General features: G+C 44.1%; 1 protein-coding gene across 6 annotated transcripts in view; it reads right to left on the reverse strand.

Annotated features, from left to right (window-relative positions):
- Positions 1-26,032, reverse strand: part of CHD9 (chromodomain helicase DNA binding protein 9) — a 267,201-nt gene that overhangs the window by 32,432 nt on the left and 208,737 nt on the right. For all 6 annotated transcript variants that reach the window (XM_073659346.1, XM_073659345.1, XM_073659349.1 and 3 more), the window contains 12 exons: positions 23,991-24,112; positions 22,800-23,043; positions 22,536-22,712; positions 19,937-20,080; positions 18,619-18,874; positions 12,142-12,352; positions 10,749-10,944; positions 10,323-10,490; positions 8,144-8,323; positions 7,910-8,020; positions 5,210-5,406; positions 2,309-2,508 (listed from right to left, as the gene is read on the reverse strand). In XM_073659346.1, coding sequence (XP_073515447.1) covers positions 2,309-2,508; positions 5,210-5,406; positions 7,910-8,020; positions 8,144-8,323; positions 10,323-10,490; positions 10,749-10,944; positions 12,142-12,352; positions 18,619-18,874; positions 19,937-20,080; positions 22,536-22,712; positions 22,800-23,043; positions 23,991-24,112 — 2,206 coding nt within the window. The remainder of the gene's footprint in view (positions 1-2,308; positions 2,509-5,209; positions 5,407-7,909; positions 8,021-8,143; positions 8,324-10,322; positions 10,491-10,748; positions 10,945-12,141; positions 12,353-18,618; positions 18,875-19,936; positions 20,081-22,535; positions 22,713-22,799; positions 23,044-23,990; positions 24,113-26,032) is intronic.

The raw sequence follows: 26,032 nt of genomic DNA on the forward strand, positions 1-26,032 counted from the left end.
CTAACACTTAACAGTTTTTAACTTTGGGGAAACTAATAGGTAACAATAGTGAGAGCAGAGATGACCTCTTGGATCAATGTAAGTATGAAGCCTGCAGAACTGTGAATGACGCTCTGGGGTACAACACAGGATGAAAATCAGGCTCAGTTCAGAAAAAAAAGACAAAAGAACATTATAGAAGACACATCTATACAGCAGCTCCTACAATGGTAGAGCTACTCACCATCTACATTGCTTATAATGTGCATCCCAACTCGCCTACATACAGCAGGGGGCACTGCACACATACAATGGAGAACGTTAGCTGTACATCTACCCAACCCATTGATTATGATGGGATGGGGTGACCACATATAACAGGAACAGCCGCCTGTGACACTCTAGGTGTTGTAACGCTATAACGCCCATCGTGCAGCTGGGAAGACATAATGGGGTGGGGGTCAGAGGTATCGGGCAGTGACGTACTCCACTTCCCAAATAAAAAACACAAGCATGATAAGCTGACAGCTACCTATTAACCCCCTCTCCCTGACTTTCATGCGGGCTCGCACCCTGAGCATGCATCTTTCAAAGCACATGATGACTGATTTAATCAACCATCATGTGCCTCTAACAGCCGCGGGTGTAGTGGAGCTCTGCTTCTGGCTGTTAACCTACTACATCCCGCTGTCAATCTCTGACAGCAGCATTTAACACACGTCGGAAGGGGGGCACGTTGTTCGACTGATGGGCAGTCATGACAGCCGGGGGCATACTGATGACCCCCATGCCTGTCATGATCCTCCTCTGAAAGCCTACCTATGGCTGATGTTCATAGGAGATCATGATTTCTGCTTGTATAGCAAATATATATACTAAATATATATATCAAATGATTGCAGGTTCAAGTCCCCTAAGGGGACTATTAAATACAGGAAAAAGTGAAAAAAAAAGTTTTTAAAAATATGAAAAAAAAAAAAAAAAACTCCCAAAAGTTCAAATCACCCCCATTTTGCCCAATTAAAAAACACACATATCTGGCATCACTGCATTTGTAAAAATCTGATCTATAAAAATATAAAATTAATTGAGAAAAAAATAATCAAAATGCCAGAATTATGTTATTTTGGCTGCCACTGCATTGCAATAAAATGCAGTAAGGAGATCAAAACATCGTATGTACCCCAAAAGGGTATCAATAAAAAAGTCAGCTCAGGGCGCCAAAAATATATATACAGTGGGTACGTAAAGTATTCAGACCCTTTTAAATTTTTCACTCTTTGTTTCATTGCAGCCATTTGGTAAATTCTAAAAAGTTAATTTTTTTCTCATTAAAGTACACTCTGCACCCCATCTTGACTGAAAAAAAAAACAGAAATGTAGAAATTTTTGCAAATTTATTAAAAAAGAAAAACTGAAATATCACATGGTCATAAGTATTCAGACCTTTTGCTCAGACACTCATATTTAAGTCACATGCTGTCCATTTCCTTGTGTTCCTCCTTGAGATGGTTCTACTCCTTCATTGGAGTCCAGCTGTGTTTAATTAAACTGATAGGACTTGATTTGGAAAGGCACACACCTGTCTATATAAGACCTCACAGCTCACAGTGCATGTCAGACCAAATTCATTTTTGCAATTGGGTTCCATTAAAAAATGTGCCCCGTTTTGCTTTTACAGGCTCTTTTATGACCACAGACCACATCAAAGTTGAATTTGCAGCGAATATAAATATCATATAAAAGCAAAACGCTGCAAAATTTCTAATGAAACCCAATTGTAAAAATTATTTTTAGTCCCAAATTCATGCATTCAAGTGAGAAAAAAACCCTTTAATGTAAAATCTTAATTCCCGATCCTAATAACTAGAACAGTATTATTTGACACCTACCTAGTGGAGGTAGCAAGGCCATGACAGAGGAAAATATATTTCTAAGCATTAATATTAATGATCTCCATGCTCTGGAGAACTTGGCAGCCATAGTCATTTCCATCACATAGAAAATATTATTCATCGTTTTGTAAAGCATACTGAATATCTTCAAATATGTAAACCAGCATGGAAAAGAAATGTCCTTCAAAAGTTCCATCGATAGCAGAGATTATTAAATGATAGGGATTGACGTTTATATTCTTCACCGATATGTAATATTTCCAATTTCCAGGCAAAAACGAACAAAATATCCCATACAAAACATGGAGAATTTCAAGGCTACTCCAAGAACTTATCATAGATTTGCATGGACAACCTGGGACTTAATATAAACAGGATTACGTTTTGGAAAATGTTTATTTTAACCTCTCAGGACACAGAAAAGTGTAACATACCGAGATGGTTCTGCAGCTCCCGCGTCCGCCCGTCTTCTGTAGGAGTGATGAGGTCCCAGACAAAGCTCTTGATCTTCTCATCTCCTCTGTAGTGCACCAGGCAGTAGGCCAGCAGCGCTCGGCAGATTATCTCCACATCCTGCTCATTCAGCTGTCTCTTGAAACGGCCATGTGATAATATGTCTCTCCATCTTCCCCACCTAGAATGAACCGGGGACAGTAGAAGGCCACAATATTGGTTAATTCCGTCTTGCTCTGCTGCCAGCAATGCCCCACCCCAAAAGAAACGTAATCTGACTGCACTGTATTTTGGCACCTTACATCCCATAATGACCTGCGCTGTGCAAGTGCCATCATATGGGAAGAATATCAATCATCTGTTCATGATTGTCCACAGCACCAGCTACAGGGCCCGGACCCTCAGGGGGCCACTTAGGAGCAGGATTGTTATTCTTCCCAGCGGAGGGAAAGCTTGTGGTGTCCTGCTATTTATACAAGTTTTCCATGGTGCAGAACACACATAAGATGTCCCTACCATCATTCACTTGATAGTTGCTTAAAGAGTTAATAAATGCTTGCTATTTTTTATATCTTATTGTTCTCTTAATTGCAAGTTGATCAGTGGGGTTCCAGTCCAGAGGACCCCAATGAGCACTCAAAAATTCCCCAAGAGGTACACAGCTCAGGAGACAAGGGCGCACACACAGACTGTAACATGCCCGCAGAAGAAAGCACAAGTTTTCTACTGCATCTGTACCTCAATCTGTGTGCCCGCTGAGGCAGGAGCTGTGCGCTCCTGTCTTCCCAGCTGTGTGCGCTCCTGTCTTCCAAGCTGTGCGCTCCTGTCTTCCCAGCTGTGTGTGCGCTCCTGTCTTCCCAGCTGTGTGTGCGCTCCTGTCTTCCCAGCTGTGTGTGCCTGTCTTCCCAGCTGTGTGTGCGCTCCTGTCTTCCCAGCTGTGCGCGCTCCTGTCTTCCCAGCTGTGTGTGCGCTCTTGTCTTCCGAGCTGTGCGCTCTTGCCTTCCCAGCTGTGTGTGCGCTCCTGTCTTCCCAGCTGTGTGCTCCTGTCCTCCCAGCTGTGTGTGCGCTCCAGTCTTCCGAGCTGTGCGCTCCTGTCTTCCCAGCTGTGTGTGCGCTCCTGTCTTCCCAGCTGTGTGCGCGCTCCTGTTTTCCCAGCTGTGTGTGTGCTCCTGTCTTCCGAGCTGTGCGCTCCTGTCTTCCCAGCTGTGTGTGCGCTCCTGTCTTCCTAGCTGTGCGCTTCTGTCTTCCCAGCTGTGTGTGCGCTCCTGTCTTCCCAGCTGTGTGTGTGCTCCTGTCTTCCCAGCTGTGTGTGCGCTCCTGTCTTCCCAGCTGTGCACTCCTGTCTTCCCAGCTGTGTGTGCGCTCCTGTCTTCTTAGCTGTGTGTGCGCTCCTGTCTTCTTAGCTGTGTGTGTGCTCCTGTCTTCCGAGCTGTGTGTGTGCTCCTGTCTTCCGAGCTCTGCGCTCCTGTCTTCCCAGCTGTGTGTGTGCTCCAGTCATCCCAGCTGTGTGCGCGCTCCTGTCTTCCCAGCTGTGTGTGCGCTCCTGTCTTCCGAGCTGTGCACTCCTGTCTTCCCAGCTGTGCACTCCTGTCTTCCCAGCTGTGTGTGCGCTCCTGTCTTCCCAGCTGTGTGTGCGCTCCTGTCTTCCTAGCTGTGCGCTTCTGTCTTCCCAGCTGTGTGTGCGCTCCTGTCTTCCCAGCTGTGTGTGCGCTCCTGTCTTCCCAGCTGTGCACTCCTGTCTTCCCAGCTGTGTGTGCGCTCCTGTCTTCTTAGCTGTGTGTGCGCTCCTGTCTTCTTAGCTGTGTGTGCGCTCCTGTCTTCTTAGCTGTGTGTGTGCTCCTGTCTTCCGAGCTGTGTGTGTGCTCCTGTCTTCCGAGCTCTGCGCTCCTGTCTTCCCAGCTGTGTGTGAGCTCCAGTCATCCGAACTGTGGGCTCCTGTCTTCCCAGCTGTGTGCACGCTCCTGTCTTCCCAGCTGTGTGTGCGCTCCTGTCTTCCGAGCTGTGCACTCCTGTCTTCCCAGCTGTGCACTCCTGTCTTCCCAGCTGTGTGTGCGCTCCTGTCTTCCCAGCTGTGTGTGTGCTCCTGTCTTCCCAGCTGTGCGCTCCTGTCTTCCGAGCTGTGGGCTCCTGTCTTCTGAGCTGTGCGCTCCTGTCTTCCGAGCTGTGCGCTCCTGTCTTCCGAGCTGTGCGCTGTCTTCTGAGCTGTGCGCTCCGCTCTTGTGAGTTGTGCATCCCTCGAGGCGTTTTTGAGTGATTGTTGGGATCTAAGGACCTGTACCAAACCTATCTAATTGCAATTAAAAGAACAACAACAGCAAATGTTTAGTTACCCTTTAAAGAACATCTGCCAGCATAAGGCATAGCCCAAGGCAAACTACAGGGTAGAAGAGTCTTCTGGGAGGCTCGCACCAGCTTCTCTCTGGTATTCATGAGAACAGGTTTTTCTTTATGTATGAATAGGAAGAAACCTGTCAATCACACAGTGTTGGGCGGGAGGAAGTCACCCAGTGGATTCTTCTACCGGAAGCTCAGCTGTGCTTTTGTAGTGTTCTGTAATGAGTAACCCTGTTTGGATTTGATGCTGCCTGTAGCTCAGGCAGCACGACGACACTAATACTAATGTGGGTTTATATTTTATTACAGCTCAGTATATGGTCAGCAAGGTAGGGGCAAACGCCTATTACGAATATGTGCAGCTATTATTTCTATTAATGTGCCTGAATTGTGGCCAAACCACAATGTCACAGGTGGCACCCACTTGGACACCAATATTTGCATCATGTATCATCAACTCTTGGGATACAAACTGCTAAACCTTGATCTAATGATCATTATAAGACTACATATTCCTATAATGAGAAGCTTTTCCATAAAATTCTTACCCATAAACCAAAAGATTTTTCTCCACCCGGAAGCACTCAGTTCTGCCATATCCATTTAGGCGATCATATGGCCTTCGCAGCTTGGGTTTGTCATCTCCGTCACTTTCTGCTTCAGAAAGTTCTGCCAGTTCATCCTTGGTAGCGCTAAAGGGCCGGGTTTGTTTGCGAATCCTCGGTGTATCAATGACCAGGCTGTTCTGCAGGCGGATATAAATCAGAGCTGAGCTCTCAGTACATTAGCTACACATTTATCATCAACTACATAAGTATTCTAAAGTTATGCAGATCCCTTCATGTGTAGAATAATGAGCTCGATCTCTTCTGTTCACACTTGATAAGCTGAAATAAATGCCCTCTTACATGAGCCCATGAGAACGCCTGTTCCTGCTCACTGGCCCGAGTAAATGGCGATCAGCCGACAAAAGACCAAATGCTCCTTTATCAGCTGTTAGCATCTTTTATGCAGCCTAAAGGGGTTGTACCATGAACAAAGTACATTTTAATCAATAGATCTTGGAGTAAAAATAAGTTCTACAATCGGATGTGTTAAATAAAAACTGTACTGAGATAATCTTATAAATGTGCCCCTGCTGTGTGCTGTGTAATGGCTGTGTCCGGCTATGCAGAGCTGCTCCAGTTCAAGGTCGGCACATATCCCAGCTCCTGACTGGGGAGGATGGGCGCATAAGTCACTTATAATAAGAGGGTATTACAGACGAAACAGCAAGGGCTTGAAACTGCTGATTTACACATTTCATTGTCTATGTTATCACAGGAGCGAGTGGTTCTGCCACTTCTCCAGCCCTGTGAGGGCATCATAAATAAACTAAGTGACACGTAAGCACAGTGGTCGCTGGAGCTTTTAAGTCACTGACTTGATTTATGATGAGCTCAAAGGGTGGGAGAAGAAACACTCACTACTGTGATAAAACAGGCAGGGAAATGTGTTACCTCAGGATGAAGCCACTGTCAGCCTCTGCTGTTTTTCTGTTTACTGACTTATTATAATTGAATTATGTTTCCCCTCGGCCAAGAGCTGTGGTATGTGCCGACAATGAACTGGAACAGCTCTCCATGGTCAGACACAGCAATAACAGTACACAGCAGGGGCACATTTATAAGAATATCAACACAGGAACATTTTTTTAACACATCCAATTGTGAAACTTATTATTCCAAGATTTATTGTGTTTTTTTAGTAGGACAACCCCTTTAAAGCCGGATTCACAAGTTTGCGTATCTTGATCAGTGATTGATGAACCAGCCGAGGGTCTTCTAACTCGAACTTAACAACCTCATATATGCCCATGAGGCTATTAAGTTCGCCTCGGGGAACCCATGGCTGATTCATGAATCATCAACAGCGACACAAGAATGTGTGAATGGGGTCTAAAAAATCCAAATGGTTTAAGAAATGAATGATCATATCTACAGTTTGCATCGGGCCATGTAAAAGTTACTTTAAGAGGGCTCCAATAGATGTGCTACAACGCGTTATGGGTGGAAATCTGTCAGTGTAAACTTAGCTCCTACATCAGATTTGCAGGTTATAAAAGGTACATACAACTAGCGATAGTTAGGTGACCACTCAGCCATAGAAGAGCCAAGCACTGGTGTTAAGCAAGAAAGCCTATCTCACCGTCACCAATCCAATAGAAACCAAAGGTCTTGTCAAGGGGCTGTCTATATTCTTCCACATCCCTGCTTTGAGTACTTACTCAATGAGTGACTGTATGTGCGGGTGGGGGAAGCTGGGATCCACGATTAGGATGGATTGGAATCAATAATCTATTATCCACATCTTTTTCCACTAAACCATAGATCAATCTGTTCGGCTGCTCCAGGTAGAGAATCATGCTCAATGTGAATCTATCAATGGACCCGAGAGGCCAAAGCTGGCCATAGACGAGACAATGATCAACTCAATCATCCATCAGATGGTCTGTACAAATGACCTGACCATCAACATGCCAGACTAGAGACCCCAATACACTTTATATTAGACGATCATTCAACCTGTGCTCTCAACGATATTTTGTCTGGAGAACAATCTTCCAGAGAACAAAAGAATTTGGCCGTCCAAAATGCCTGATCCTCATCTCCCCCAACATCAATTGTCGAGGGATTATCATGAGCCCCCATACATTTTAGACTGTTGGCTAAATGTGTAGATATCGTTGGGTTTGGCCACTAGTAGTCCATGTGTATGGCGGCCTTAACCTATCAGATTAAGGACACAATACAACACTGTGGCATTGTGCAAAGTGGCAAATGAATGTCCAAATTTGGCCGATCGTGCCATACACTTGCATTTACATCCAGCAATAGGCAAAAAACAATTCGACAAGACAGATCACTTTATTGGTTGACAATAGTCTGTCGTTGGCCATCTGGAATGATCATTTGTGTACAATTGGTGAAAATCAATAATTTTTATTGCCTTTTAATCCGTTTTTGCACCATAACCTTTTGGCTCTGTGCATTAGGATACAGACACAAGCTTTTGGCATCGGTCATTAGACTGATATGGAGACATCGGACTCTTCACCCTGGATGAATGCTTTCCGCAGCTCGATAATGGAGGACCATTTGCTTTATACCATTAGCTGACATTAGCTATACAGTATGGTGACTTGTCTGATGAAACTCAATTACAATACACTAGAACGTAACACACAGATGAGAGAATGTCATACTTACTCTGCCACTCACTGAATCTATGTCAATTTCTGCTTTTTTAGCCCATTTCTGCCAGAAGTTCGGGTCATCCAAAGAGATGTCAGTTCTGTTACCAGAAGCCACAAAACTTGCCTGAAGCAAGGAAATCAGATCTCAACATCTCTAATATTATATGGTGAGGCAGGTATTACCTACTATATTAATATTACTAGGCAGTACGAGGCCACCCCATTACATACTGCCCCTATTGCTTACCTTGGCAAACGTTGAACCCCTTCCTTCAGACTCTATAGTAATAGTTTTTGTCCTCCTCTGAAGGATTTGGTCAATGTCTTCCTCACAAAACTTCGAGCCTTCATCCTCCTCATCCATGATAGCGCCATACGCGCCCCGCCTGAGAAGGTCTTCTATCTCTTTCTTGGAGAGCTGCTGAATCTGTCCATGTGAGGAAACAATCAGTCCAGTATGAGCGTGTATGCATCGACTCTCTAAATCAATCTACAATCTATTTTCTCATCACTTTTATCAATATGTTGTCCTCATGTCTAGTCTTTGATGACCAAAATACAACTTCTCCAGTTTTGCTTATAGTTACACTGACAAGCAAAAGGGTAACTACGTTTTTTTTTTTTCACTTTTAGGCTCCGTATCTCACCATCCACTACTGCTTTGGTGCATAAGGGTCGACTCATTTGGGTATGTATACAGTTCTTTCTTCAACGCTACCCATAAGTGTTCAATTGGGCTGCGGCTGCGCTTTACATCCAGCACATCTACTTCATTGTCATTGAAACATTTCTTTGCCAATCTCGATGTATGCTTTGGGTTGTTGTCCTGCTGGAACACAATGTCGTCCTTTTCATACCCACAGTACTCAAGTGTACGGAGTAACTTGTCTTGTAGGATACTCTCATATAGCTCAGCATTGAGACCACCAACGATCCTGGTCAAGTATCTAATGCCTTTGGCAGTGAAACAACCCCATATCATCAGGCTTCCTCCACCAATCTTAACAGTTCCTTCAATTTCTTGATCCATTAGCCCCTTCTCCCCCTGTTTCTTGCAGACCCATTTGTACCCATCAGAGCCTAGTCTTTTGGCTTTCCTGTCATCGCACCAAATCACTTGTTTCCTATCATCTATTGTCCACTTTTCGTACTTTTTTTGCAAACTGAAGCCGACGCTTCCATTGACGATATTGAAGTTGAGGCTTTTTCACCTTTTTAAGGGCCACTTGTGTAACGTGCATCGCACGGTGCTTGCATGGACGTCTGTGATCTCGCTATTAAGAGGCATACGAGCCACCTCCACTGCAGTGTTTGTCGCACCAGAATTGATAGACCTTGTGATGAGTTGACTTGTTGACTCTGATATTTTGCCTGGACGTCCACCTCTTGGCTTTTTAATGGATGGATGGATTTCATTTTGTATTCTTCCAACTGTCATGACACTCGCATGATGCAGCTTGGCAATATTCTAGCCAAGAGACAGCTATCAATGAGCTGGATGATGTTTCTCTTTTCTTGGGAAATCTTTTTCATGGCTGCTCCTCAATTCGAACCAGTGACCTTTCCCTTGGTAATCAACCTAATAACACACTGAGCTATTAGGGAATGTGAGAACAGGTTGTAATTTGTAATATACAGGAAGAAAAAGATTTTTCCACTACCAGGAGCAAAACAGTAACAATGCAGTGACATGACCAGAATCTGCATAACTAATTATATGTTAGATAGTTGCAAGTCAAATTTATGTATGAGATAGCCAAGATGATTGTCTATAAAATGATGGTGGTCTCATGTTGAAAGCAGTAATGGATGGTGAGATATGGAGCCTGGAAGTCAAAAGTTCAAAACATTGTTACCCTTTTGCTCGTCAGTGTATAAGCAATATTATCTTTTTTTTTCATTGTTTTATTTAATGAAGACAAAAAGGTTGAAAAAAAAGGGAAACAGAAGGAGGAAAAAAATGTGTGGTTAACAAAAACCACAAAATTCTAGTGTCCTCTACATAATGTACCTCGGGATACAGTTACTAGAGATGGGAGAATGAATTAGCAGGACTCCGGTCCATCGGCCAGGTCAGTAGTAATCTCTGGCAGCGGGATGGGAGCTCCGCGAGGCTCCATACCAACCAGCATGCCCACTCTTCTTTTGATTAGTCAGCCTGACGTGATGGCATCATTGCCAGTCCAGCTAATCAAAAGAAGAGCCAGGAATGCCGGGAGGTGAGGAGCGTTGCGAAGCTCCCGTCCAGCAGTCACAGATTACTGACCTGACAGATGGACCGGAGTCCTGCTAATTGATTCTCCCGTCTCTACTAATCATATTTCATTAACTGTATCTTAAGAAAGGGTTTTGGTTGGCGGCCATAACCCACCATTCCTGGGAGCTGGATCATTATACTAGAAACTGATACAGAAAGTGTCCCTCACCCCGCCAACGCTGTTTTCTCTCCCGCTCATACTCTGGAGGACAGCTTTGTCTAAACCCAACTTCAGGCTCGCTCGGTCAAACATCTCCCGCTCGTATGAGTTTCTTGTAATTAATCGATAGACCTTCACAGCTTTATTCTGACCAATTCGGTGACATCGGGCTTGAGCCTTTAAAAGAAAGAAATGACAAGCAAAGTTAACCTGTTGGAGACACGGGCATTTTTTGTTTGTGGGGCGGAGGGGGTGAAGTGACCACGAAGAAATATCTACATTTCTTTCCCGTTTCAGTGTTCACAGTATAAAAAAAAATTTGTGGCCAAAGGTGAGCATGCCGTATGAATGAGTACTCTCTATTTCACCAATGTCGCCTCCTTAATAGCTGACTAATGTGAAGGAACCTTTCGATGACGCCACGTCACCACTAACCTGGAGGTCATTCTGTGGATTCCAATCAGAGTCGAATATAATACAGGTGTCGGCGGCAGTCAAATTTATTCCCAGACCCCCTGCTCGGGTGCAAAGGAGGAACACAAACCGATCAGAATCCGGTTTACTGAAGCGATCAATGGCTGCTTGTCGGAGGTTTCCTCGGACTCGACCGTCGATGCGTTCGTAGAGATATCTGAGAAGGATTGAATTGTCAGAGAGGAGCAAGAGTCCAGATTGGCTTTTAGTAAGTTATAAAACAGTGACAGAAGGAAGCAGAATAGGACTGTCAGCATATATCTCTGTAAGGAAACAGATGGGAACTGTTCTTTACTGCGGTTCTGTCACACACCATCGGTACAGTTTCTTAATTACTTTAAGGCTTTATTTCCTTATCCCTATTGCTAAGCTATAATATCTTCTCACTATCCAGATTCACCACAAAATGGCAGCTGCATTCCCTGCCTCGGCTTTTATACAGTCTCTCATAGTCCCTTTTTTCGGTTGTGCAATATCATGTGATGTAAACAACCAATGATCTTCAAAAATGCATCTGATTAGTTGTCACAGGCGCAGATACAGAACGGAACATGAGTTATCATATTGAACATACTAAAATATGTGTCATTTACACAATAAGAATGTATTTATGCAAAATGCATATATCACCTAACAACTAGATAAATGCTAGATTGATAGGGGTGTGAATGATGGGCCCCCAATTGATCGCTGGTAAGAGGGACCCAAGTACTTGTTCCCACCAACAACAAGCTGCAGTTTTAAACCATACCGATTGGGGAAAGCGGAGTTCCCTTATTCTAGCTATGATTGTGGGTTCCCGTGTTTGGACTCCCACCAAAATAGCATTTATCTCTATGTAGCCCGTTCGCGGCAGGCTGAATGCAGCAGGATGGAAAAGCAGGACCCGTGATAGCTTTTTGGGACAAACCCTTTTGCTCTGCTTGTGTCAGTATTTTCTATGTACCTCTCACAGAGCAAAAAAAATACAATGTAAGTAAAGCTAGATGCACATTAGGTTTGTGCCCAATGAGGGGTGATACGCTCAGGAGGTATGTGCCCCATAGTGGCCACAGTCAGGATGGAACCCGTAGCACCCGTCCATCATAAGGACCTATTGCAAAGAAACGTATACTGCAAGATATACTTCTTTTTTCCCTTTTGCAGTCTGCTGCTTTCCTGTACAGTCAAACAAACGGTATGCAGACACTCACAAGCCAGAGAGAGGCAAAAAGAACATGATTTTGGCCTCTGTCTGTTGTAAGGTGACCTCAGGAAACGTTACAGTGTATGTCAGGAAAAGCTCCGCAACGCAGTGTGCACCTCGCCTAAGCAATACAGCATTCATGGGCACATATCACCAGCATGCACTCACCTCTTGTGCATAAGATAGTCCTCTAATATGTCCAAGCAACGCACCATCTGGGAGAAAATGAGCACCTTGTGGCCTCCTGCTTTCATTTTCGGCAGTAGCTTATCAATGAGCACCAGCTTCCCAGCAGACTGAATCATGGCCTGGAGGTAGAAATCCACAGCCATTGGGTTGTGTGTCTCTCTGAACTCTCCGAGGATCTTCTCTTCAGCTCCTGCAAGATCATTTATGCATAAGCGGAGTCTACATCTAAAGAGGTCTCTCAACCGTCTGATATTGATCAATTCAATGGCAACGTGCAAAACACTTTGTAACAATCAGAAGTACTTTCCTATAGGTAATGTATAATAATAAATTAAAGGGGTCGTCAGGCCTTAGGCTACACGTCTTCAGTCACTCTATGTGAATCCTCACATCGCCTGAGCATTCTCTGATGCCGAGTGTGAGCGGTCATATGACCACAAGTCACATTCCAACTAGACTGCCTCGCTCAATACATTAGCACTGAGCAAAGCCATCTAGTCGGCATGTGACCGCATATGCAAATCGCATACTTGCGGTCATGTGCTCGTCAGTACCGGAGAATCATCACAGCGCACAATGTTCACAATGTGAGGATCTACAAGTCTACAGTCATATAGGCCACAAATCTGCAGTCACTCTAAGACTGGGCCACCCATTTAAAGGAAACCTGTTGATTCATGCTTCCCAAACCACAGGCAGCATGAATCAGAGCCTGGTGGCACTATTGCGCCAGGTATGTTTTTCTTTAAGACACTGCGGAATTAAAAGGTTCAGCCAGAGAACGATGGGGAGAGAGAAGACTAGGCACGACCCCCATCTGGCTTCTCCATGGTCTGCTCTATCTGGCTGATCTCGCCCATGTCTGTACATAAGGAGACATCTGTCAATCACCTGGGGAGAAGCTGCCAGGGGTGGCTCCGGACTAGTCTCGTGTCTCCTAGCTGGCTGGATCTTTAATCTATGTCCTCTCTGATATGCTGAAATGGTTTGGGTAGTGACAGGTTGCCTTTAACCACTTCGCGCCAGAGCCTGTTTTTGCCTTCGTGACCGGGCCAATTTTTTCAATTCTGACCACTGTCACTTTATGAGGTAATTACTCTGGAACGCTTCAACGGATCCCCCTGATTCTGAGATTGTTTTTTTGTGACATATTGTACTTCATGATAGTGGTAAAATTTCTTTGATATCACTTGCGTTTGATTGTGAAAAAATCGGAAATTTGGCAAAAATTTTGAAAATTTTGCAATTTTCAAACTTTGAATTTTCATGCCCTTTAATCAGAGAGATATATCACACAAAATAGTTAATAAATAACATTGCCCACATGTCTACTTCACATCAGCACAATTTTGGAACCAAAATTTTTTTTTGTTAGGAAGCTATAAGGGTTAAAAGTTGACCAGCGATTTCTCATTTTTACAACAAAATTTACAAAAACATTTTCTTAGGGACCACATCTTATTTGAAGTGACTTTGAGGAGCCTTTATGACAGAAAATACCCAAAAGTGATACCATTCTAAAAACTGCACCCCTCAAGGTGCTCAAAACCACATTCAAGAAGTTTATTAACCCTTCAGGTGCTTCACAGGAATTTTTGGAATGTGGAAGAAAACAATGAACATTTAACTTTTTTTCACAAAACTGCTACTTTAACCTCAAATTTTTAATTTTCACAAGGGCAGCCAGAAAAAATGGACCCCAAAATGTGTTGTGTAATTTCTCCTGAGCACGCTGATACCCCACATGTGGTGCAAAGCCACTGTTTGGGTGCACGGCATGGCTTGGAAGGTAAGGAGCGCCATTTGACTTTTGGAATGGAAATTTGACTGGAATGGATAGCGGACGCCATGTTGCATTTGGAGAGCCCCAGAGGTGTCTAAACAGAGGAAACCCCCAACAAGTGACCCCATTTTGGAAACTAGACCCCTCAAGGAACTTATCTAGATGTGTGGTGAGCACCTTGAACCCCCAGGGGCTTCACAGAATTTTATAATGTTGAAGTGTGAAAATAAAAAAACACATTTTTAACACAAAACTGCTACTTTAGTCTCAAATTTTTAATTTTCACAAGGGCAGCCAGAAAAAATGGACCCCAAAATGTGTTGTGCAATTTCTCCTGAGCACGCTGATACCCCATATGTGGTGCAAAGCCACTGTTTGGGCACACGGCATGGCTTGGAAGGTAAGGAGCGCCATTTGACTTTTGGAATGGAAATTTGACTGGAATGGATAGCGGACGCCATGTTGCATTTGGAGAGCCCCTGAGGTGCCTAAACAGAGGAAACCCCCAACAAGTGACCCCATTTTGGAAACTAGACCCCTCAAGGAACTTATCTAGATGTGTGGTGAGCACCTTGAACCCCCAGGGGCTTCACAGAATTTTATAATGTTGAAGTGTGAAAATAAAAAAACACATTTTTAACACAAAACTGCTACTTTAGCCTCAAATTTTTAATTTTCACAAGGGCAGCCAGAAAAAATGGACCCCAAAATGTGTTGTGCAATTTCTCCTGAGCACGCTGATACCCCCCCCATATGTGGTGCAAAGCCACTGTTTGGGCGCACGGCATGGCTTGGAAGGTAAGGAGCGCCATTTGACTTTTGGAATGGAAATTTGACTGGAATGGATAGCGGACGCCATGTTGCATTTGGAGAGCCCCTGAGGTGCCTAAACAGAGGAAACCCACAACAAGTGACCGAATTTTACAATCTACTCCTCTGTATAAATTAATCTAGTGGTGGGAAAATAAGTAGATAGGTAAATGGTCACTAAACCCATAGATGAATTCCCACAGAGGTGTCATTTCTATAATGGGGTCACTTCAGGGGGGATTATGCTGTTCTGGCACTTTTCAGAGTACCAGAGCTAAAGAATCCCCCCTGAAGTGACCCCATTTTGGAAATGAAACCCCTCTGGGAATTCATCTATGGGTTTAGTGACCATTTTAACTCAATGGATGATTTCCAGAAACAAGCACGCAATAGAAGGTTTAGATTCTGGAGAACCCCCCCTGGAAATTAAGTGAGCTCTACTCGAATGTGTCATTCACTAAATGAACCAAATGTTTGAATGACAAATTGGGATACATTTTTACAGTTTAAAAACGTGGTTCTGTGTGGAAGATTTTAAAGCAGTCAGTGACGCATAAGGCTGGCAATGATGGGCATTGTGGGCAATAGTAGCGGGTATCACGCCTCATTCCTCTCTTAGTACATACACGACATCTTTTCTGGGGGTTCCTTGTTTCCGTTGCTGGAATAAGTGCAATAAAATGTCGCTCAGTGAGTCTTTTCACATCCTCAGATTCTAATGGATGAGCGGGGCTAACACTTTGAAAGACAAGATTTTCAATTACCTTTTCTTGATAATCAAGAAAAGGATCTGAATTTCCTGCTTTTTTGTACAACACAAAAGAATTGTATGTGGCCACCTGAAACAAATAAATAACCAACTTTTTATACCAGGTATAGGACTTTCTTGATACCTGGTATGGCTGTAGAACCTGGTCTGCAAGGTCCACACCCCCCATGTGTTTGTTGTAGTCAATGACTGACACAGGTTTTTGCTTCGGAGTGGTGGATCCTAGTTCTACAGTGGCCCTTGTGGCATCTGTGTGGATCGAGCTGAGGACAAAAATATCCCTCTTATCCCTATATTTCAGGGCAAGCAGCTCTCCGTTGCGTACAGCCCCTGACTGCCCCTTTTGAAACTTTTGGTTGACCAATGATTGTGGAAACCCCTGACGGTTTTTACGGATGGTCCCACAAGCCCCGATGTTGTGTTCAACCAGACTTTTAAATAGGGGTATGCTGGTGTAATAATTGTCCACATATAGATTGTAGCCTTTTTGAAAAAATGGACTTATCAGCTCCCAAACAATTTTTGCAGATGTCCCCAGATAAGTAGGGCATCCTGGTGGGTTTAGTTGGCTGTCTTTCCCCTCATATATGCGGAAAGCGGATGTGTATCCGGTTGAACTTTCGCACATTTTATAGAGCTTTATTCCAAACCTTGCCCTTTTAGATGGGATAAATTGCTTGAGGTGCAGTCTTCCTTTGAATTTTACAAGGGACTCATCTATAGAAATATTTTGCGTTGGGGTGTAGAGCCTTAAGAATTTTTCTGACAAATTTTCAATGATGGGTCTGATTTTATATAACCTGTCATGTTCTGGGGCATTTCTGGGCAGGCATTGACTATTGTGTTAAAATGCCAAAACCGCATGAGCATTTCATAACGGGTCCTAGGCAGAACGACTGAAAACACAGGGGTGGCTTGAACAGGGTGGTTGGACCAGTAGGATCGAATGCTCGTTTTTTTAACAAGCCCCATGGCAAATGTAAGTCCTAAAAATTTTTTTATTTCCGGGACATTAGTTGGTGTCCATAAATTTACCCTAGCATAGTAAGATCGGGGATTCTGGCTTATGAATTGGGACGCGTATAAATTTGTTTGCACGACAATATGCTCTAGCAAGCTGTCTGTAAAAAACAAATTAAGAAAATGAATTGGTCCAAAATCTTCCACCTCCACATTTATACCAGGAGTGGCGTTGAAATCAGGGATGAATGGAGCAGCCGAATCCGAAGCCTCCCATCTGGGAAATGCTAGATCATGTGGCAACGCCCCTTGTACACTGGCGTGCGCCAATTCACTGGTAGCAGGGACAGCGCTTGTACTGGGCAGTGTTCCCTGATTTGGAGACGTTTCTCCAGTAGCGCTATTTGCCCCTATTGCTGTACTGGTCCTTGGGCTTGAGGATGGAACAGAATCACTGCTCATTTCTGAGCTCTCAGTGTCGCCGCTACTAAAGCCCTCAAAATCCATATCTCCATCTGAGATTGCACTGTCATCAGTGTCAGAACATAGCAGGGCATACACCTCTTCTGCGGTATAAGTCTGACGGGCCATTTTATTTTTATATTTTTTGACTGGACTGAACGGACCGGACTGAAAGGACGGGACCGGACTGGACTGACCGGACTGATCTGACAGGACTGACTGACTAATGTGACAGGACTGACTGACTGATGTGACAGGACTGACTGACTGATCTGACAGGACTGACTTACTGACAGATCTGACTGACTGATCTGACTGACTGACAGATCTGACAGGACTGACAGATCTGACAGGACTGACAGATCTGACAGGACTGACAGATCTGACAGGACTGACTGACTGACAGATCTGACTGACTGACAGATCTGACAGGACTGACTGACTGACAGATCTGACAGGACTGACTGACTGACAGATCTGACAGGACTGACTGACTGACAGATCTGACAGGACTGACTGACTGACAGATCTGACAGGACTGACTGACTGACAGATCTGACAGGACTGACTGACTGACAGATCTGACAGGACTGACTGACAGATATGACAGGACTGACTGACAGATCTGACAGGACTGACTGACAGGACTGACTGACTGACAGATCTGACAGGACTGACTGACAGATCTGACAGGACTGACAGATCTGACTGACAGATCTGACAGGACTGACAGATCTGACAGGACTGATCTGACAGGACTGACTGATCTGACAGACTCACTAACCCTAACTCTTACTTTCTTTCTTATTTTTTTTTTTTTTTACTTTCACAGTGGCAAGGCTGACAGCTCTTGTCACACTGTTTCTCCTCTGCTCTCTCACTGAGATCGGAGGAGAAACTGCATTTATCAGGCAGATCGCCCGGGAAAGTTTGTTGCTAAAACAAACTTCCCTGGTGATCTCTCTGATTGGCTGGTGTGACGCTGACATCATCGAGACCTGAGCCAATCAGGTCTCGATGATGTCAGAGATCACAGCACCGGGATCCCCGCCGCTGACAGGTATGTGGGGGGTCCCGATCGCCGACCACCGGCTGTCCCTATCTTTTAAATGCCGCGATCGCTATGGATCGCGGCATCTAGAAGATAGGAACAGGTTGACATCATGGGGACCTGATCCAATCAGGTCCCCATGATGCCACATGGCAGAGCTATCGCTCTGAACCGGTACCGCAGCGCTAGCAGGACCCTGGGGGTCCTGAGCGCTGCGGGACCACCCACCGTTTTTAAACGTCGGCGCTGCACAGAGCCCAGGCAGCGCCGACGTTTATGTACAGTGGGCGGTCCTGAACCGGTTAACAAAGCTTGAATCCAGCCGCTCCATCTACATCATTTGAATAGGTGTCACGTAATGCTACGTTTTCCACGTAGTGTCCTTGCAGTGGCAATGCGTGGCTGCTTGCATCCCCCAGTGATTATAGCCAAATGCCAACATTTTCAGAATCCGGACCTCCATAGATCGGCTGATCACTGATACAACTTACCTATAAAGTGTTGTCTTGATGAGACTAATTCCAGAACTACGTCCTCTTTTATAACTGCTGGCCTCTGCTGATATGTGCTGTGGAACACTTTAATAAAAGCTACATGGTAAACCCCCTTGCGCGTGCGTACCTTTAATGAGATACGGATGGTTGCAGCACTTGCGCAGCTCCATCATGGTGTTCACCAGGTTGGGGACGTTGGCTTGGCCAGCCCCTTTAGATAAAAAGGCAAAGTTCTTTTCCAAGATGGCTCGGTAGTATTTCTTCTGGATGTTGGTCAGTTCCACTTCTATGATAGTTTCCTCCTTTGGCGCTAGTTTTTTTTCCACATCTTCCTTGAGCCTTCGAAGCATCATCGGCTTAAGAATAGCCTGCAGTTTCTGGACCTGAATTAAAAGAAACAGAAACACATGCAAAGAAATAGCAGGAAGTGTGAGAATACCCCAAAATATATTGTTTGCCCAAGTGTCATGTTTTGGTTACCACTTTGCTCATATAACCATAGTTTTCCATCTTCCTGTGGATTACATAACTGGCACAGAATATGCATAAGCTTGGACTGCCTGCATCTCCTGTAGACGCAGCTGCTTTAAAGGGAATCTGTCAGCGGTTTTAGCTCCCCCACCTGAGAGCAGCATGATGTAGGGGCAGAGAGCCTAATCCCAGCAATGTGTCACTTAAGGGGCTAACATGCTGTAGTTTTATCTGCTGCAGATCTCTGAATGCTGAGCTGTGTATAACCCCGCCCTCACCAGTGATTGGCAGCTTTCAGTGTACACTGTGCATAGGCAGAAAGCTGCCAATCACAGGTGGGGGGTGTTATACAGAGATCATGAATATGGAGGACTATCGGGCAGAAGGACCTGGCAGAAGGTTTAGCAGTCCTCTAATGATAATATCATGATGATAAAACTGTGATTTTATCAGATCTACAGCAAGCAGCCCAGTAAGTGACACATCACTGGTATCGGGGTATCTGCCCTTACATTATGCTGCTCTCAGATCAGGTGGCAAAAACCGGGCTACAGATTCCCTTTAAACCCCTATGACATTTACAACTAGAGATGAGCGGACGTCCGGCCCAGAGTCCAGGTCAGTGGTAGCTGGCGACTGGATGGGAGGCCCGAGAATCTCTTGCCTTAGGTGTCTCCGTCGCGGCTTTTAATTAGCCAAATGATGAAGTGCCAGCCCAAATCAAATGCAGCGCAAGGGGCGCCGGAAGGTAAGAGATTTGCGGACCTCCCATCTAGCAGCCAGGTACCACTGACCTGGACCCCGGACCGGAGTCCTACATCAATATGCTCATCTTTATTTACAACACTTAACCCTTTACATGCACTCCTGAGTTCTTTAGAGGCTGTCCCTTCACCCCCACCAGTTTGAGCAACATGATTGCCAAGTACGGCTCCCTTTAGGCCACACGGGACAGTAAGACGTGTATTCATTACCTGCTCCTCGGTCTTCAGATCTCCAAACTCTTGCATAAACGTAGACTCGGAGGGAAAGCGCAGCGGCTCTAGGAAGTGTAAGAGGCTGAAGAGCTCCTCCACCGTGTTCTGCAGGGGCGTTCCTGTTAGGAGAACCTTGTGCTCCTGTGGGGAGGAGAACATGAGGGTCAGACCACTATGGAAAGGCGACAATGTCGGAGACGAGGGTCGTAGGAAACAATAAAAAACAAAAGTCCCAGCTTTTACAATACAGATGATGTCAGAGCAGACTATATCTCTACCAGTGAGCGGTAAGTTTCACACTCTATGATCATCTGCCAAATGTCTGTATTCCGCGTGCTACAAATTAGGGGGCTATATTTAGTGCTGATGTGGGCACAGACAAGGTAACAAAGCCAATTCTAAAATCAGAACACACAGGATCCGACAGACCCGCTCTAAACCACTGATTCGTTAAGATCCACGGCTCAATTAAAGGGGTTGTCCACCTTAGGGGGACTATTTTTCTTTTTTACTGAAATGCATGTAATTGGGGCTGGAAGTAATTTTTGCCGTTGGGTTTCTTTAAAAAATGTTGCAGCATTTGCACTCTATAGCCTCAATCTTGCACTGTCTATTGCTGGCTGCAGAACGAGCTAACTAAGACAGCATCAGCCAGCCCACTATAACTCTATTATCTGTTTTTATTATGAGGTCCTCTGAGCAGACTAATGACCACAAACCACATCACAGGGAAAGAAAAAGCCTGTAAAAGTCATATGGTACAAAATATTTCATGATTTTTAGCCCCAAATACATACATTTAGGTAAAAAAAAAATTGTCCCCAAAGGGATTCCGCCTGAAAAAGCGTCAGAAAGCTGTCACGAAAAGTGAACACAGTGCACAGCAATGTAAAAATGACCTTGCTGTGCACATGTTCAGTCTTTTCTTATTTCTTTAAACTGCCTCATGGTTTGGAAACTGTGAAGCAGTTAAAAGAAGTAATATGTTCATTCTTCAGAAGTTATAGGTCAAATTAAAAAAAAAAAAAAAAAAAAAGAGCTGGCAAAAAAAAAGATTGCAAAGCAACCAGCGAGCCGCTTCAGGATAAAGACTGTTGGCATTTATAACCAGACAGCAACAATCAGGAAAAAGAGGAACATGTCCCTGTTGATTAGAGCAGGTTTCTCAAGAGTGAGAAAGCCCTGATCTCCTGGTCTAACCTCCTCCATGATTAGACAGACAGTGGTGGCAGTACAGAACAGATGGCAAACACATTTCAAATAAGGTCCAGCAGTCCATGTGGGATATGTGCAGCACAGCTAAGTTTCCATGTGTCATATTACAGACCATTTTAACAGCTCTCTTCCTCTCATAGCACTGTCAATTCTGCTGTACTCCCCCTAACCCCACACGGCCTGAAAAGATTTGAGAACTCAAAGGTATCATTAATCACACCAATGTCTGTTTTGTTCCCAGCAACTTGTACTCGCTCTGCAGTTAGATTATTACTTCTCACGTAGGAGTAGCCCAGAAAAGGCAGGTTATTCCTGTGTGAGACATATAATGGCAGCCTGCTCTGCTCTCAATGCAGCGTGAGTACAAATTTCCCTGAGTACAACAGACATAAGTGTGATTACTTCCATCTTATAGATTGTGAGCCCTCACGGGCAGGGTCCTCTCTCCTCCTGTATCAGTCGCTGACTCGTTTTGTTCAAGATTATTGTAAGTGTTTTGCCTTTTTTCACATGTAAAGCGCTATGGAATAAATGGCGCTATGATAATAAATAATAATAATAATCTTAAATTTCTATTCTGGATAGGCAGAGAGGTGGAAGTGGCAGTACAGCAGAGCTGATAGAGAGATCTGTAAAATGACACAGTAAAACTCAGCTTTCTAGTAATGTGGGAGGTTAGACCAGGAGATCACGGCTATCTGATATTAAATCTCTCACAGGAGAAAGCCTGTTCTAAGCTATGGCTGGGGGGGACACGTGTTGAGTGTTGCTACCTGCTTATGATTGGGCAATGTCATACAGGGTAAAAGAGTACACTACCCCAGTGAAAACTATCTGATAAAACCTATTTGGACTTAATGAAAATTAACTCATTAGGTGCCAAATGCTTTGATTGGCAATATCTTTGCAACAAAGACACAGAATTTAGCAAAAAAACAACCAAACAAAAACTGTTTTATTCCACTCTGCAGCCACCAATAGATTGTCTGTCCTGCTCAACATGAAAAATTTGGTGAACGGTCCTCTAAAAATTGTGTCCGGCAGCGATTGTGGGGAAAGTGGAGTTGGAGATTTTGTGAAGGATGGCTGCCACTCCCAAAAAAAGAAAAGCTTCTGCCATGCTTCCATTTTACCAGATCTATTATGACCTCCTCCGATCCTTCAGGATCTGTTTAATTTCAGTTCCCAATGATGCAGAATCTGGGAGCATGAAAACCACAACACTGAAGCAAAAGAACTAACAAAGAGTGACCCACGCTGATCCAGAATGTCACCTAACACGCGGCTGTGAGCTTGGAATGGTGATATGGATTCTCGATGGATAGAGAACAGAGATCCAAGGAAAATACCAGAAATACCTGCGCCTAGACACTCTACATACCAGGTTCATGAGTTTCAGGCCTTCCAGCAACTTGCAGTTCTTGTTCTTCAGCCTGTGCGCCTCATCAATGATAACACACCTCCACTCAATGGCATTGAGCTCTGGGCAGCCCCCCAAAATCATCTCAAAGGTGGTGATGATGGCATGAAACTTGTACGCCCCTCGGACAACACGGCCCTGCCGATGTAATAATGCCGCCATTATCTCACTCATAGAATCTCTACTTGTCTTCTGGTGTATTCCAGATGATTTACGGCTCCGTACCTGAGAGTCCCGGAAATACATCTCATACTGCTGGATCATCTGCCGGCTGATCATGCTGCCATGGTACACCACCACATTCAGGTCTGCCCAGGTCCGAAACTCTCGCTCCCAGTTGGTGATGGTGGAGAGGGGAGCAATGATGAGGAATGGGCCCCGGATACCAGACAGGCAGATCTCATGAAGAAACGTCAGGCTCTGAATGGTTTTGCCTAGACCCATTTCATCGGCCAAAATACAGTTCCTCCTATGAAGTCGGGACGGAGTGAAGAAAAAATAATATCAGTAACTGTTGGGAAATCCCATATTTATGCAAAGGATAATACGTACAGTATATCTGTGTGATATACACAGCGGAGTTTTCAGCATTAGATATTCTCACTCTCCTGACCTCCTCTGCTATTAAGGGAACGGATCATCTGAAAATGACTTATTCTTTAAATCAGGTTTTGTGTTATATGTATTTTTTTTTAATTCAGCAATGTATTCTTTTTCCATCACAAACTTTGCTAAAAAAATAAATGAGTAAACTTGCAATTTTCTCATTGGTCACTGGGGCTATTTTTTTAGGCTTTTACATCATGTCCTTTCAGGAAGAGTTTTCAGCAGACTCCTTATCAGCAGAGGCAGGATTACAATGACAGGCAATACCTCTATACAAAGCTGATAACATGGGATCCACCAATCACAATAGGAGATTTCACAGCTGCCCCTGCCCCCCCTGCTTTCACAATGACCTTTGCACACGCTCATTAGATGCATCAATACAAAAGATAGGGTTTGACCATTATGGCTTTAGCCTGTGTGTTTCTTCCAGGAACATTAGGAAGTTTAAAAAAGCCCTCGTAGCCAATATAAAATTGCAAGATTACTATTTTTTTTATCTTTAATACAGATTGCCATCTTTTTCAGATATATGCAACACGAAACCAGAATAGGTCATTTTCTGATGACAGCTTACCTTTAAAAGCAATGTCTGCAAAAAAACAAAGAGACAGCGGAGGGCGCGTGTAAACCATTGTGGGGGTGGGGTATGGAGGATCTACTGCTATTCATTCAAATAGCAGCCACTTTGCCTCTTGCGTAAGACCCTTTCGGTCAGTGTCCCTATGACCTGTCTCCCCGCTCCTTATAGCAGCTAATCTGGTCTTTCCCCATCCGACCTACCGGATGATGGTCGGTGCCCCAGCTCACCTGTTATACCAGTTGAACAGCAGCCAGTTCAGTCCTTCCAGTTGGTATTCTCTCAGCTGGTTACCAGTTTTGTATTCTCGTGACTGATGAATTTTCTTCCAATTATTTGGAGGTGGTCGATCCTGAGAAAGCAAGATCAAAAGCATATGCTATAAGACGCTCATTAGGGCAGGTGCAGACGACTGTACGATCTCCATCCGACAAGAATGCTCTGATTATTCTAATCACCGTGTGATCAGTGTCGGATGTGGAAAATTTTAAAAAAAAAAGTTTATCCATCTTTCCATTCAGTCTGTGCGTGAAAATTGGACTGCACTTGGATGTCATCAGAGTGCGGTGCGATGTTTTCCACGGACTCATAGACACGAATGCGAAATCCAATCTTAGGCAAATTGTGCATGCCGCATTTTATTTCCTTGGACCACTCTTTCTGAGGAAAAAAAAAACCCTCACCCGGCCCCAGATCCCGAAAAATGGAGACGCTACGGGTCTCAGAATATGGTGACTTTTTTTTTTTTTAACAAACTTTGGATTTTTTTTTCACCACTTAAATAAAAAAGAACCTATACATGTTTGGTGTCTACAAACTTATAATGATCTGGAGAATAATAATGGCAGGTCAGTTTTAGCATTCAGTGAACGAGGTAAAAAAAAAAAAAAAAAAAAATAATAAAAAAAACAACTTTGGAATTACACTTTTTTTTTTTGCAAATTCATCGCACTTGGAATTTTTTACTGTCTCCCAGTACACAATATGGTAAAACCAATGATGTCGTACAAATGTACAACTTGTTAATTGTTAGATCAGTGTTCCATTGCGGGAAGCCCTACTGATCACCAGTATGGGGAACGCACACCCGTATTCTTCTCTGGCTAAAGACTGTGTCCGGAGGAACTGACTGCAGCCGCAGTGATTCAAATCAGATTGTGAGCCCCAATCACTGACCCAACAACCGCAGTCAGTCCGGAGGCCAGAACTGTATCCAATATCTTATCATCTGTTGTCAGCAGTCAGATAGGCCTGGAAGAGTCAGGTAGCTCTCCATCATTTCCATCCTTGGCCACAACTATTACCGCCCCTGATAAAAATGTATTACTAATCATTTCCAGGTAGCTCCATAATATTTCTTCCTCAAAATGTTTATAGATTTCTATCAGAAGGCCATCCGACCCAGGGGCCTCATCAGTAGCCATTTTCCTGACAGCCTAACTTCTTCCAAGGAAATAGTCTGACCTAAAAAAATCTCTATCTTTATCCTCCAGATAAGGGGGAGTAATTCCACCAAATCATCTTGTGAGTAATTGATCTTAGACGAGTATAGATTAGAATAGAAGCTATGTAAGACTTTAGTATATCCGGGATCCTAACGGCCATATTGCCCTCTACATCCCTCAATTGATATATCTATATATATAAACATTTTCTTTTTGGACCTCGGCCATCATTACAAGTAACCGACCGTGTCGATGAGGCGTAGGAGTAGACCCTTGAGTTAGGAGACCTCTCTCTCCAGATATCAACCAGGCCCACCTCCTTAATAAGGCCGCCAAAAGGGGATACATAATTTTCACCTGCAGGAAATTTGTCTCTACATGGATTACATATATTGTTAAAGTATCCCATAGTTATTAAAGGGACATATGGCCAGTCTGCCAGGTTCATCAGGATTTTTTGAGCGAAAAGGTAGAGTAACGAGGGGGGAACATACACTACAACAATGGCACAAGGAGGAGGAACATACACTACAACAATGGCACAAGGAGGAGGAACATACACTACAACAATGGCACAAGGAGGAGGAACATACACTACAACAATGGCACAAGGAGGAGGAACATACACTACAACAATGGCACAAGGAGGAGGAACATACACTACAACAATGGCACAAGGCGTAGGAACATACACTACAACAATGGCACAAGGAGGAGGAGCATACACTACAACAATAACACAAGGAGGAGGAACATACACTACAACAATAACACAAGGAGGAGGAACATACACTACAACAATGGGACAAGGAGGAGGGACATACCTA

Source organism: Phyllobates terribilis, unplaced genomic scaffold (assembly GCF_046119375.1).
Source record: "Phyllobates terribilis strain yellow unplaced genomic scaffold, ASM4611937v1 Scaffold_13__5_contigs__length_258822181, whole genome shotgun sequence".
NCBI lineage: Eukaryota > Metazoa > Chordata > Amphibia > Anura > Dendrobatidae > Phyllobates > Phyllobates terribilis.